The sequence below is a fragment of the Salmo salar genome, chromosome 20 (assembly GCF_965601325.2).
Source record: "Salmo salar chromosome 20, fSalSal1, whole genome shotgun sequence".
Lineage (NCBI taxonomy): Eukaryota > Metazoa > Chordata > Actinopteri > Salmoniformes > Salmonidae > Salmo > Salmo salar.
Genome location: NC_138310.1, coordinates 65903396 through 65916876, shown reverse-complemented (window position 1 = coordinate 65916876; position 13481 = coordinate 65903396). Strand labels below are relative to the sequence as shown.

The window sequence follows — 13481 nt, the reverse complement described above, 5'->3', positions numbered from 1 at the left end:
AAGTCTGATTTAAACAGCTTTGTCTGTCCCTTCATAATAGTGACCCATTTTCTGCATCCCACACCCTACTGTACATGGAGGTTACTATCACTTACTCTTCCTTAGATCGTATCTGGTGCATAAACAGCGCAGGAGAGTGTTACTATTCCTCCTTCTGTTTCTCTCTGTGCAGGTTGGCTTCTTCCCCTGTGACTGTGTGGAGCTGATCAGTGACAGGATTCCCCCCTGTGTGTCCAGCTCTGTGCCAAAACCAGGTACTGTGGCCTGTTTTACAGCAACAATACGTTGTTCTCCCTCTTCTCCATGATGCATGTACAACTGACTGGAGATGACTCTTAAAGTGTGCTTTGAAGAATGAGGTGTGTGTGTATATACAGTGCATTTGGGAAGTGTTCAGACCTTCACTTTTTCCACATTTTGTTACATTAGTCTTCTTCTAAAATGGATTAAATGTTTTCCTCATCAATCTACACACAATAATACCCCATAATGACAAAGTGATAACATATATATTATTTTAATGATACCTTATTTACATAAGTATTCAGACCTTTTGCTATGAGACTCAGGTGCATCCTGTTTCCATTGATTATCTTTGATGTTTCTACAACTTTCTACAACTTGTAATCCACCTGTGGTAAATTCAATTGATTGGACATGATTTGGAAAGGCACACACCTGTCTAGATAAGGTCCCACAGTTGACAGTGCTTGTCAGAGCAAAAACCAAGCCATGAGGTCGAAGGAATTGTCCGTAGAGCTCCGAGACAGGATTGTGTCAAGGCATAAATCTGGGGAAGGGTACCAAAAAATGTCTGCAGCATTCAAGGTCCCGAGAACAAAGTGACCTCCATAATTCTTAAATGTAAGAAGTTTGGAACCACCAAGACTTCCTAGAGCTGGCCGCCCGGCCATACTGAGCAATCGGGGGAGAAGGGCCTTGGTCAGGGAGGTGACCAAGAACCCGATGGTCACTCTGACAGAGCTCCAGAGTTCGTCTGTGGAGATGGTTGTCCTTCTGGAAGGTTCTCCCATCTCTGCAGCACTCCACCAATCAGACCTTTATGGTAGAGTGGCCATACGTAAGCCACTCCTCAGTAAAAGGAGTGACAGCCAGCTTGGAGTTTGCCAAAAGGCACCTAAAAACTCTGACCATGAGAAACAAGATTCTCTGGTCTGATGAAACCAAGATTTAACTCTTTGGCCTGAATGCCAAGCGTCACGTCTGGAGGAAACCTGGCACCATCCCTACTGTGAAGCATGGTGGTGGCAGCATCATGCTGTGGGGATGTTTTTCAGTGGCAGGTACTTGGAGACTCATCATACTTTCAAGTGTTATCCACTGGGATTCAAATGAACAGTTATTGTTTTATTTACAACCCAAAAACTAAATGAAATGAATTCAGTTTGTGTCCATCAGTTTGTAAGAAGCACGGAAAGCTGGTGACGTTCCTGAGGAGCTTCATGAAGTCCCGTCCACCCCCTCAGAAGCTGAGGCAGCGTGGGATCCTTAGGGAGAGGGTGTTTGGCTGTGACCTGGGGGAACACCTCCTCAACTCAGGACATGATGGTCAGTCTCCCAGCAGCCTTATCTCTATATAGTTAGCACTGTATAGAGAAAGGTAGTCTTCTCAGTCTTTGATGTTAAAATCTTTTGGATGTTACTGTGTTGATGGCCCTTTCTCCAGTCCCCCAGGTGATCAAATGCTGTACTGAGTTCATTGAGAGACATGGTGTCGTGGATGGGATGTACAGACTCTCCGGGATCTCCTCCAACATCCAGAAACTGAGGTAAATCCTTGCTTCACTTAGCATTAAATAATGTACAACATCTTTGAAAAATATTGAGATTCAATCATCATGTCAGTACTGCTTACAGACTTTTAGCGTGTTGACTGTACATGATGGTCTGATGTTGAGCGTTAACCAGTGTCTTCTCTGTTTCCCCAGACATGAGTTTGACTCGGAGCAGATACCAGACCTCAGTAGAGATGTCTTCAAACAGGATATCCACTCCGTAGGGTCTCTGTGTAAACTGTACTTCAGAGAGCTGCCAAACCCTCTGCTCACCTACCAGCTCTATGAGAGATTCTCAGTAAGTAGCAGAATACTGGATTGGGACTGGTACTTAGGGGAGAGATGGGCGGCTGATTGGGAAAAAAATAGCGGAGGAGATATTCTTAATAATATAGTCATCTTGTAATAAACCAAGGGACATACTGTACTAATACATAAGGGGTAGAATTCTTAATCAGAAAAAATCCTCGTAGCACAGTGGGGTGTATTGAAGATAACCATAAACGGGGGAAACAACAGTAAAGGACAGAATGCTCCTGCTGGCCTAGTTATGAGGCTCTTTCTGTGTGGACCTCTGGTGTTCCCTCCCTCCACAGGAGGCTGTGTCTGCTGCTACTGATGAGGAGAGGCTGGTGAAGATCCACAACGTCATCCAGCAGCTTCCTCCTCCTCACTACAGGTCAGTTGGAGATGAACTCACAGCACACGCAAATGGCTTCTGCAATACTGCATCTTCTGTATTCACTACAAAGGTATATAAAGTCACCACTGAACTGTAGGTGCTAAAGCGCCATCTGTTGGCTAACAGAGAGCATTGAACAGTCAAAGGCTTGGTATTGTAAGCTGACAGTAAAGAAGGGTGTATTCCACATGTCTGTGTTCTACCTGATCTGTAATACTCTCTGGTCTGTGCTGCAGGACTCTGGAATTCCTCATGAGACATTTGTCCCAACTAGCCACCTTCAGCCCTATTACCAACATGCACACCAAGAACCTGGCCATCGTCTGGGCTCCCAACCTGCTTAGGTATATTGTAACATTCCAACAACCAACACTGTCATTAGTATTTACTGTGAATATTCACTGTTTTGTAACTGGTTATGACTGGCCATGAAGTTGAATAGGATATAACTGTGTTTCAGATCCAAGCAGATTGAGTCGGCCTGTTTTAGTGGAACAGCAGCCTTCATGGAGGTGCGTATCCAGTCAGTGGTGGTGGAGTTCATACTGAACAACACAGAGGCACTCTTCAGCCCCAAACTCAACGCCCTCATCCGGGAGAGCACAGGTACAGCATTACCCTGGCTTAGGCAATCATTATAGGGAAGTTTTTAGGACATTATGGGAAGTTCAAAAACATTGCTCCCTCTGCTCCCAGGTACCAGTACCCTATCCAGGCCCAAGTCTCTGCTGGTGTGCTCTCCCTCCACTAAGCTCCTGTCTCTGGAGGAGGCCCAGGCCCGTACCCAGGCCCAGCTGGGCTCCCCTGTTACTACTCCAATTCTGTCCCACAGCGAGTACATCGAGGTGGGGGAGGGACCCGGGGCACTGATGGGCAAGTTCCACACAGTCATTGAACTACCCACTGAGAGGTAGGTTGTTGTTGGTGCTTCTAGAAACTAGTAGCCTACAGTACATTGTAGTTGTATAAACCATGTACAGTACCAGTCAAAAGTTTGGACACACCTACTCATTCCAGGGTTTTTCTTTATTTGTACTATTTTCTGCATTGTAGAATAATAGTGAAGACATCAACTATGAAATAACACAAATGGAATCATCTAATAACCAAAAAAATCAAAATATATTTGAGATTCTTCAAAGTAGCCACCCTTTGCCTTGATGACAGCTTTGCAACTCTTGGCATTCCCTCAACCAGCTTCATGAAGTAGTCACCTGGAATGCATTTCCATTAACAGGTGAGCCTTGTTAAAAGTTCTTGTGGATTTTCTTTCCTTCTTAATGCGTTTGAGCCAATCAGTTGTGTTGTGACAAGGTAGGGGTGGTATACAGAAGACAGCCCTATTTGGTAAAAGACCAAGTCCATATTATGGCAAGAACAGCTCAAATAAGCAAAGGGAAATTACAGTCCATCATTACTTTAAGACGTGAATGTCAGTCAATCTGGAACATTTCAAGTTCAGTCCAAAAACCAAGCGCTATGATGAAACTGGCTCTCATGAGGACCGCCACAGGACAGGAAGACCCAGAGGTACCTCTGCTGCAGAGGATACGTTCATTAGAGTTACCAGCCTCAGAAATTGCAGTCCAAATAAATGCTTCAGAGTTCAAGTAACAGATACATCTCAACATGAACTGTTCAGAGGAGACTGCGTGAATCAGGCCTTCATGGTCTCATGCTGCAAAGAAACCACTACTAAAGGACATCAATAAGAAGAAGAGACTTGCTTGAACCAAGAAACACGAGCAATGGACATTAGACTGGTGGAAATCTTTTGATCTGAGTCCAAATTTCTGATTTTTAGTTCAAACCGCCGTGTCTTTGTGAGATGCAGAGTAGCTGAACGGATGATCTCCATGTGTGGTTCCCACTGTGAAGCATGGAGGAGGAGGTGTGATGGTGTGGGGGTGCTTTGCAGGTGACACTGTCAGTGATTTATTTAGAATTCAAGGCACACTTTAACAGCATGGCTACCACAGCATTCTGCAGCCGTACGCCATCCCATTTGGTTTGTCCTTAGTGGGACTATCATTTGTTTTTCAACAGGGTAATGACCGAAAACACACTTACAGGCTGTGTAAGGGCTATTTGACCAAGGAGAGTGATTGAATGCTGCATCAGATGATCTGGCTTCCACAATCGTCTGACCTCAACCCAGTTGAGATGAGTTGGACCGCAGAGTGAAGGAAAAGCAGCCAACAAGTGCTCAGTATATGTGGGATGTCCTTCAAGACTGTTAGAAAAGCATTCCAGGTGAAGATGGTTGAGAGAATGCCAAGCGTGTGCAAAGCTGTCATCTAGGCAAAGGATGGCTACTTTGAAGAATCTCAAATATAACATATTTTGATTTGTTTAACACTTTTCTTGGTTACTACATGATTCCATATGTGTTATTTTGTAGTTTTGATGTAGAAAATAGTAAAAATAAAGAATACCCTTGAATGAGTAAGGGTGTCCAAACATTTGACTGGTACTGTATGTCTCTGATCACCCTGAACGTTCCGCTTTAGTCACGGGGCATGTTGTGTTATAGTAAGAGGGCTCCTGGGAAGGTGAAGAAGTCCCCAGTGGGAAGCTGGCGTTCATTCTTCCACCTGGGCAAGTCCTCCTCCATGACTTCCAAACGCAAGCTGAAGCGTCACCCCAGCGAACCCAATGAGATCAAGAGCATCGCACTGCCAGGTCAGGCCTCAACCAGCACTACAGTGTCACCATCCAATACTGTGCACAACCATAAGGACCGTCTTCACAGCCATGTTATAAAATACCTCCCAGTCATGTCTCTGTGGTTAAATGTATGGGTGTTTTTTCCACTTTGGTGATGTGAAGAAGTCATGTTTTTTTTTTAAGAAGTATATTTTCAACTTCAGTTTGTACTTCCATATTATTCAGGTGGAAGAGGAGATAGTGGGACACTGCGCTCCACCAAAAGTGAAGAATCTCTCACCTCTTTGCACAATGTGGAAGGTAAATATGCCCCCAGTTACACTTTCAATCCTGTCAGTACCTGTGTTTCATAATACGTGATAAACAAATTTAGGGTAATCATTTGTGTTGTCTGTTGAAGTCTGCCTCTGAACAGTAATGTATACTATGTGTCTTATCTGTTCTAGGTGAGCCCCAGATGTACCGCCCCCCTAGACCACGCTCTACCAGCGATGCCCTCTCCACCGCGTTCAGGGATGACCTGTCTGATGCCAGGGACAAAGGCTACCACAAACAGACCAAGGAGGGCCATAATGGTGCTGGTGGTCCAGTCTATGACCCAGCTGGTGTGTCCCCTCCTCATCAGGAGGATGACCTTGACCTCTGTCTTCCAGCCCCTGGCATGGCCTTTCTGGACTTTGACCCCATGTCCTTCCAGTGCAGCCCACTGAGCCCACCAACAACTAAATCCGCTCCTCAACGCAAAGCAAGCGTCAACTGGAGGAAGAATGTCGGGGGTTCCAGTGAATCAGAGCCCATCTCTTCATCCCTCAATAAAGTCCTCAGTAACTCCCAGTCCCCTGACATCAGCCCAGTCCATAGGAAAAGAGGGGAGAAAAAGAAAGTGGTCGTCTCCCCCAAACTCCGACGGAAGTCCTCTACGTCCCCCCCTGTGGTTGAAACAGATGTGCACACTGTGTGTGTGTCTACCCCACGCTGTGTCTCAGACACCCAGGGGGGTGAGTCCTCCTCCCCTCCACCTCTGGATCTGTGTGAGGCCCAACTAGTGAGTGAGGAGGGGAGTGAGGCCAGGGCTCCCCGCCGGCCCCCCAGCCCTCCAAGCTTCACATCAACTTTCACAGACAGCCTTGCTTCACAAAACCCTCAGGATCCAGGTCAGTGGCACATTAAAAACAAGTTACATTTTTGTTCATTTTATTTGTAAAGCCTTTTTAAATCTACAGTTTATCATTAATGTGCAGCAAAGTTTAACATGGACATGTACAGTTCTTACTGTGTTCCCTTGTTAGCTGAAGTTCTTATGGTATTATTCTATGTGTTGTCCCCTCATGTCTGATCACAGCGTTGTTTGTCCTGTCATACTGTAGCAGCATTGTTTGTCTTATGCCTCCCCAGGAACAGATAGGCTTGTGAATTCAGTGTCTGTCCTCCCTCCTCACCCTCCGTTGACGATGGCTGCCCGCAGGCTGGCCTTGGCCCTGGCTGAGTCTGCCCAGAAGGCCACTCTGACCTCCCAGAGGAGGAGCACCCAACCCCCCTATCCTCTCCAGAGACAGGACACCCCCCATCCCCTGGACAGACCCCCACGGCCCTCTGTTCTCCACCTCCAATCCTGCTCTCAGGATTACGGCGACCTCAAGGTCTCTTCTCCATCCCCCCTCTTACCCTTGGCTGGTACATCAGTTGAGAGTCCTTGTGGCCGTTTCCCTAGCCATGCGAGAAAACAGGCCCCTGAGGGCCATGTGGCTATGAGTAACTTCACTCCCACTGTCAGTCCCTTAGAAGCTGGAGCTCTACTGCAGGGCAGCACAGAGGTGAGGGACCAGAGAGAAGGGAGAGACAGGCCCCTGGGAGCTGTGAGACCTGTTCAGCCTCAGACGGTTTCCTCCTTGTATCTCAGTGGTAGGGTCTCCCCTCCCTTTCAATCAGTCTGCTCCATTCAGAGCCAGTTAGCCGCCGCTGTCCTCGCTAACACTGACTCTGTCAATGCCTATAACTATCGGACTGTTCTGGCTGAGGCGTCCATGCCAGGGTCTGTGGAGGAGATCCCTTCATGTCCTCCTCTGCCGTCCTTAGTCCATCAGTACAGCTCTGATGAAGGGGAAGCTATGAGGGAGGCTGAAGATGTGTACAGACATCATCGGGTCAATCCAGCAGGACAGGTATCTGGACCTCACCATCCTCGGCCTGGCTGTCTCCCTCCCCACCTGGCAGGGCCCAAGAGCATGTACAAACCCACGTCTGACAGCTGCTACAGCACTTTAGGCCTCCGGCACCACCCATCTTCCTCCCCCCAGTACAGAGGTCAACCCCAACCCAGGGAGGAGCACAGCTCCAGCGGCCACCACAGATCCAGGGGACAATGGCAGAGGACTGAGGAGAGAGCCCTGGGGTACCCGGTCATCCGCAGGGCACGCTCCTTCCATGCCCAGCAACCTAGTTGTGTTCAACTGGCAGAAACTGACGTCCTACCCCCAGACATCCTGTTCTATGTCCAACGTCCAGCTGTCCAGGAAAAGGAGTGCCAGAGGCTTGTCCAGTCAGGTGTTCAACCCCTGCAGCCATACTTTGAGAACGGACGCGTTCAGTACCGCTACAGCTCCTATTCAGACGCAGCGCCTCCAGAGGAGTCTTACTACTATGTGGACCCTTACAGGACAAGCCGTATCCGACACAGTCAGTCATACACCATGCGCTCTACTAGGGATAGTGGACATCCTGGCTACCACTATCGCCCTTCAAACAACATCCCACCTGCAAAAAGAGAACTCTTCTTGGAGAGTAGGGATCTAGAGCGAGTCATTTACGAGTCCTGGGACCACCCAGAGAGTTGTGACAGACTAGTCTATCATCCAATCAGGCAAGAGAATAGAGCCAGGCAGAGGACCCAGGGCCCTATCATGTCTCCTTATGAGAACTTGGATCCTCCCGTCCCACAGAGTGACATCAGCGGCAGAGATATCAGTCACACCAGAAGCAGGTCAGACCCAGGTAATGCCTGCCTGCTGGCCATCGACAGAGTGGACAGCCAACGTGAAGTACCTGCCATGTCCCCAATCTCCCCTGGCCAGCAGCTTTCAGACCCTAGTGATTACATCAGGCACCAGAGGGGTCATTGGCCAGGTGAGGAACCAGGCCCTCCCAGGAGAGAGAGTGTCTCCAGGAGAACCCAGTCCAAGCAGGGCACCTCCCAACGACATCAACCACAGCATTGCAACGTCCCCATACTCCTAGATGTTAAGAACATGGAGCAGGGTGAGGGTGGTCCTAGTAGAGGTTGTGACCTGGACAAAGTAATGATGGGCAACGCTGCTAATAGCTACTCTGCCCGATTAAAACCAAGCATCCCCAGGAGACAACGATCACAGAGCATCAAAGAGCCTCGTTACTACCACCATGTCAAATCGCCTGTGGAACCAGATCACCCTGGGTCCTTTTCCACCCAGCCCCACAGGAGAACTCAGAGCACCAAGGCCATGCCCTCTCACTATGATAACCTGGAGGGGTACTACCCAGCTCCCAAGCCCAAACCCTCAGGGTCTAGTAAGGCCATGCCAGGGCCGTTCCCTGGCCACGGCTGCATGACCCCACACAGCCACAGACTGCTGTCCCAGGCCCTAGGGGGCCACGGGGCCTTCCTGCAGTCAGGCCTCAGGCCGGAAGCTGGAGTCTACGCTGAGTGATTCCGTCCTCTAATCACACCAGAAGCTGAGGCCAGTTTGGCATACATCGCCAACTCAACAGATTAATGTTGATGTTTATAAAAATGGAAAAAATGCATACAGAAATAAACCTTCATAAACTGTTTTTAAGAAAATGTAGAATTGACACAAATGGGTGGGTCATACTGTTGGTAACGTGTAGATAGCAAAGAAAGAGGTACATTATTTTCTCATTAACTACAATGGGACTGGTAAAGGTGAGATTTTGAAATATTGTTTTGTGCAATGGTTTATGAAGGTTTTGTATAATTTTTATGCCCAAAGGTTAATTATAATTTCATGTCCATGAGATAATATTGTCCAACAAACAGAAAATACCATTTTAAATATCTGCCAAATATTGTTAATCTTATGAGCAATAATATTCTAAGATATAATGTCTTACTTGGCCTACTGCCAATGTGATATTGTTTGCCTAGTTTATTTAGATCATTTACGCCCTAACTGAAGAAACATGCACTTTTTAAGAATTATAGTAAATGAGAACCATGCATAGAGCTCCTTGACTTTTATGTTTTGCATTTCCACTGATTCTCCGCTCAAGGTGTTTAGTAACATTAGCACTTTTGGTGTTATTTAGTTCATACAATAGTGGAAGACACAGAGGACATTTCTTCAACGGCACTGCTCTCACCTTCACAAAACACTCAGACATGGAAAGATTAAGGAGCAAGGAGGACTGTGACCACAGTTAGGGTCCATCTGTCATCTTACCAGAATAAATAACTTCCAAATGTGTACATGTGCTGCAAATGTGAAAGTGTATGTCAATGCACTTCTCACATTAACAGGAAGCTGTGATGCTTCATGACATTGTGGTGTATTATGAGAGGACATTAGTTTCTCTCTTTGTAGGGATATTTTAATGGTATGTCATGTTTAACTGTTGCTTTATTCTTTTGTTATAGTTTCGTATTCATTAAATATGTTATTTCAAACCCAACCCTCTGTAAATGAGGAGATATTGCTAAGACATTTTAATGTTGTGTTTTTCATTAGAATATAAATTAAAAATAAATAATATCTATAGCATACTATGAAAAATGGTCAGAATTTATTGGATATTTTTTTTACCATTTTGTTCATGGGAATGCACATTTAATGAAGTTATTGGTTGGAGCAGAAATGCATACTCACTGGGCATTTGCTACCTTGCAGATTCAGAGAAGTTTAAGCATTGGACAGCAGAGGGCACTGCAGTATTGCAGAGAAAGTGGTTTCCTAATAATGTTTCTCTGAATCTCAAGTGGAGATAGGACAAGTTTTAAAAAAATGTTATAAACACTTTAAATCAGTTTTTCATAAAATCTCTCATTCCTTAGATGTGTAGTGGTATTACTATATACACAACAGTGGCTATTTCTTTCCAAAACAGGATCTTATTAGCGTAGACAAAACTGACAACTTCTGAAAAGAAGTTAATGCATCTTCTCCCCTTGATCTGTCATCCATATCCAAGGAAACTGCTAGTGCAAAATTAGGAATAAATCATTCTGCAAACTGGGAACATTCTCAGAACATTAGCGAACACTCAAACTAAGTTTAGTTAGGGTTTGAGCTGAACCAGTATCTGGGCAGAGGAGACAATGAATATGACGAGATCTTCTCTGCTCAGAAAGCTACCATTCAAGTTACCATTCACCAACTCGGCAAGCGTTATGACCAGAAAAGTCATATACAGTTGAAGTAGGAAGTTTACATACACCTTAGCCAAATACATTTAAACTCAGTTTTACACAATTCCTGACATTTAATCGTAGTAAAAATTCCCTGTTTTAGGTAAGTTAGGATCACCACATTATTTTAAGAATGTGAAATGTCAGAATAACAGTAGAGTGATTTATTTCAGCTTTTATTTCTTTCATCACATTCCCAGTTGGTCAGAAGTTTACATACACTCAATTAGTATTTGGTAGCATTGCCTTTAAATTGTTTAACTTGGGTCAAACGTTTCGGGTAGCCTTCCACAAGCTTCCCACAATAAGTTGGGTGAATTTTGGCCCATTGCTCCTGACAGAGCTGGTGTAACTGAGTCAGGTTTGTAGGCCTCCTTGCTCACACACGCTTTTTCAGTTCTATAGGATTGTGGTCAGGGCTTTGTGATGGCCACTCCAATAACTTGACTTTGTTGTCCTTAAGCCATTTTGACACAACTTTGGAAGACCCATTTGCGACCAAGCTTTAATGTCTTGAGATGTTGCTTCAATATATTCACATCATTTTCGTCCCTCATGATGCTGATCTATTTTGTGATGTTCACCAGTCCCTCCTGCAGCAAAGCACCCCCACAACATGATGCTGCCACTCCCGTACTTCACGGTTGGGATGGTGTTCTTCAGCTTGCAAGCCTCCCCCTTTTTCCTCCAAACTTAACGATGGTCATTATGGCCAAACAGTTCTATTTTTGTTTCATCAGACCAGAGGACATTTCTTCAAAAAGTATGGTCTTTGTCCCATGTGCAGTTGCAAACCGTAGTCTGGCTTTTTATGATGGTTTTGGAGCAGTGGCTTCTTTATTGTTGAAAGGCCTTTCTGGTTATGTCGATATAGGACTAATTTTACTGTGGATATAGATACTTTTGTACCTGTTTCCTCCAGCATCTTCACAAGGTCCTTTGCTGTTGTTCTGGGATTGATTTGCACTTTTAGCACCAAAGTACGTTCATCTCTAGGAGACAGAACCCGTCTCCTTCCTGAGCGGTATGACGGCTGCGTGGTCCAATGGTGTTTATACTTGCGTACTATTGTTTGTACAGATGAACGTGGTACCTTCAGGCGTTTGGAAATTGCTCCCAAGGATGAACCAGACTTGTGATGGTCTTTTTTCTGAGGTCTTGGCTGATTTCTTTTGATTTTCCCATGATGTCAAGCAAAGAGGCACTGAGTTTGAAGGTAGGCCTTGAAATACATCCACAGTTACACCTCCAATTGACTCAAATGATGTCAATTAGCAATTAGCCTATCAGAAGCTTCTAAAGCCATAACATTTTCTGGAATGTTCCAAGCTGTTTAAAGGCGCAGTCAACTTAGTGTATGTAAACTTCTGACCCACTGGAATTGTGATACAGTAAATTATAAGTGAAATAATCTGTCTGTAAACAATTGTTTGAAAAATTACTTGTCATGCACAAAGTAGATGACCTAACCGACTTGCCAAAACTATAGTTTGTTAACAAGACATTTGTGGAGTGGTTGAAAAATGAGTTTTAATGACTCCAACCTAGGTGTATGTAAACTTCCGACTTGAATTGTACTCCCCCCCCCCCCCCCCCCTTTTTTTGGAAGTACATACCGGGCGTAATGGCAGTAAATTATGATAGTTTCAGGCAGGACATGCATATTTGGTGAGTAACAACATATTTTGACGTAACACTTTCTGGGCAGCGAGGAGCTTATCATATTCATTGACTACTTGGCCCACATACTAGGTCAGGTTTGAGCTAACATTAGGTTGATAACGTCTCACAAACATACACATTTATTTTTTCTAAGAAAAAAGTTTAAAATGAAATATCCTTGGAATGAGTTAACATCCACTCAAATGTTCTCAATCTGTAAAAACTACCACAGAAGATTCCCCTAAGGTTGATTTGGTTGCTAGAGAATGTAATAACACAATGTTCTTAAAACATACTGCCGCAACAAATGTGGGAGCAATGGAAGTGATTCTGAGGAAACATTACAGGAACGTTCTGCTCATATTTATGGATGTTATTCAAAACACCCATAACAGCAATAATATTCCTACAATGGTCTCATAAAGTTATAGTCTGACATTGACATGAGGATTCTACAAATGCCCCCTTAACATCCAGTACCAGTCAAAAGTTTGTACATACCTACACATTCATGGGTTTTTCTTTATTTGTTACTATTTTTTACATTGCAGAATAGTTGTGAAGACATCAACACTATGAAATAACACATGTGGAATCATGTAGTAACCAAAAATGTGTTAAATCAAAATATATTTTGTATTTGAGATTCTTCAAAGTAGCCAGCCTTTGGCTTGATGACAGCTTTGCACACTCTTGGCATTCTCTCACCCAGCTTCACCTTGAATGGGTTTGCAATAGTCTTGAAGGAGTTCCCACATATGCTGAGCACTTGTTGGCTGGTTTTCCTTCACTCTGCGGTCCAACTCACCCCAAACCATCTCAATTGGTTTGAGTTTGGGTGATTGTGGAGGCCAGGTCATCTGATGCAGCACTCCATCACTCTTCTTCTTGGTCAAATAGCCCTTACACAGCCTGGAGGTGTGTTGGGTCATGTTGAAAAACAAATGATTGTCCCACTGAGCACAAACCAGATGGGATGGCGTATCGTTGCAGAATGCTGTGGTAGCCATGCTGGTTAAGTGTGCCTTGAATTCTACATAAATCACTGAAAGTGTCACCAGCAAAGCACCCCCACATCACCACACCACCTCTTCCATGCTTCACGGTGGGAAGCATGGAGGAGACAGCCATCCATTGCTCGTGTTTCTTGGCCCAAGCAAGTTTCTTCTTCTTATTGGTGTCGTTTAGTAGTGGTTTCTTTGCAGCAATCGACCATGAAGGCATGATTCATGCAGTCTCCTCTGAACAGTTGATGTTGAGATACGTCTGTTACTTG

At 45.0% G+C, this 13481-nt stretch overlaps 1 protein-coding gene across 4 annotated transcripts in view; it reads left to right on the top strand.

Annotated features, from left to right (window-relative positions):
* LOC106581150 (rho GTPase-activating protein 32) overlaps positions 1–9911 on the top strand; it is a 29404-nt gene extending 19493 nt beyond the window's left edge. For 3 of the 4 annotated variants that reach the window (XM_082966652.1, XM_014162999.3, XM_045703802.2), the window contains 12 exons: positions 173–254; positions 1420–1569; positions 1688–1790; positions 1950–2094; positions 2393–2475; positions 2715–2822; positions 2939–3084; positions 3175–3388; positions 5012–5160; positions 5371–5445; positions 5592–6299; positions 6541–9911. In XM_082966652.1, the coding sequence (XP_082822778.1) occupies positions 173–254; positions 1420–1569; positions 1688–1790; positions 1950–2094; positions 2393–2475; positions 2715–2822; positions 2939–3084; positions 3175–3388; positions 5012–5160; positions 5371–5445; positions 5592–6299; positions 6541–8828 (4251 nt within the window). In that variant the 3' untranslated portion in view covers positions 8829–9911. Of the gene's footprint in view, positions 1–172; positions 255–1419; positions 1570–1687; positions 1791–1949; positions 2095–2392; positions 2476–2714; positions 2823–2938; positions 3085–3174; positions 3389–5011; positions 5161–5370; positions 5446–5591; positions 6300–6487 lie in introns of all 4 variants that reach the window. The other variant, XM_082966653.1, reaches the window with a different exon arrangement.
* Positions 9912–13481: the final 3570 nt, after the last annotated feature.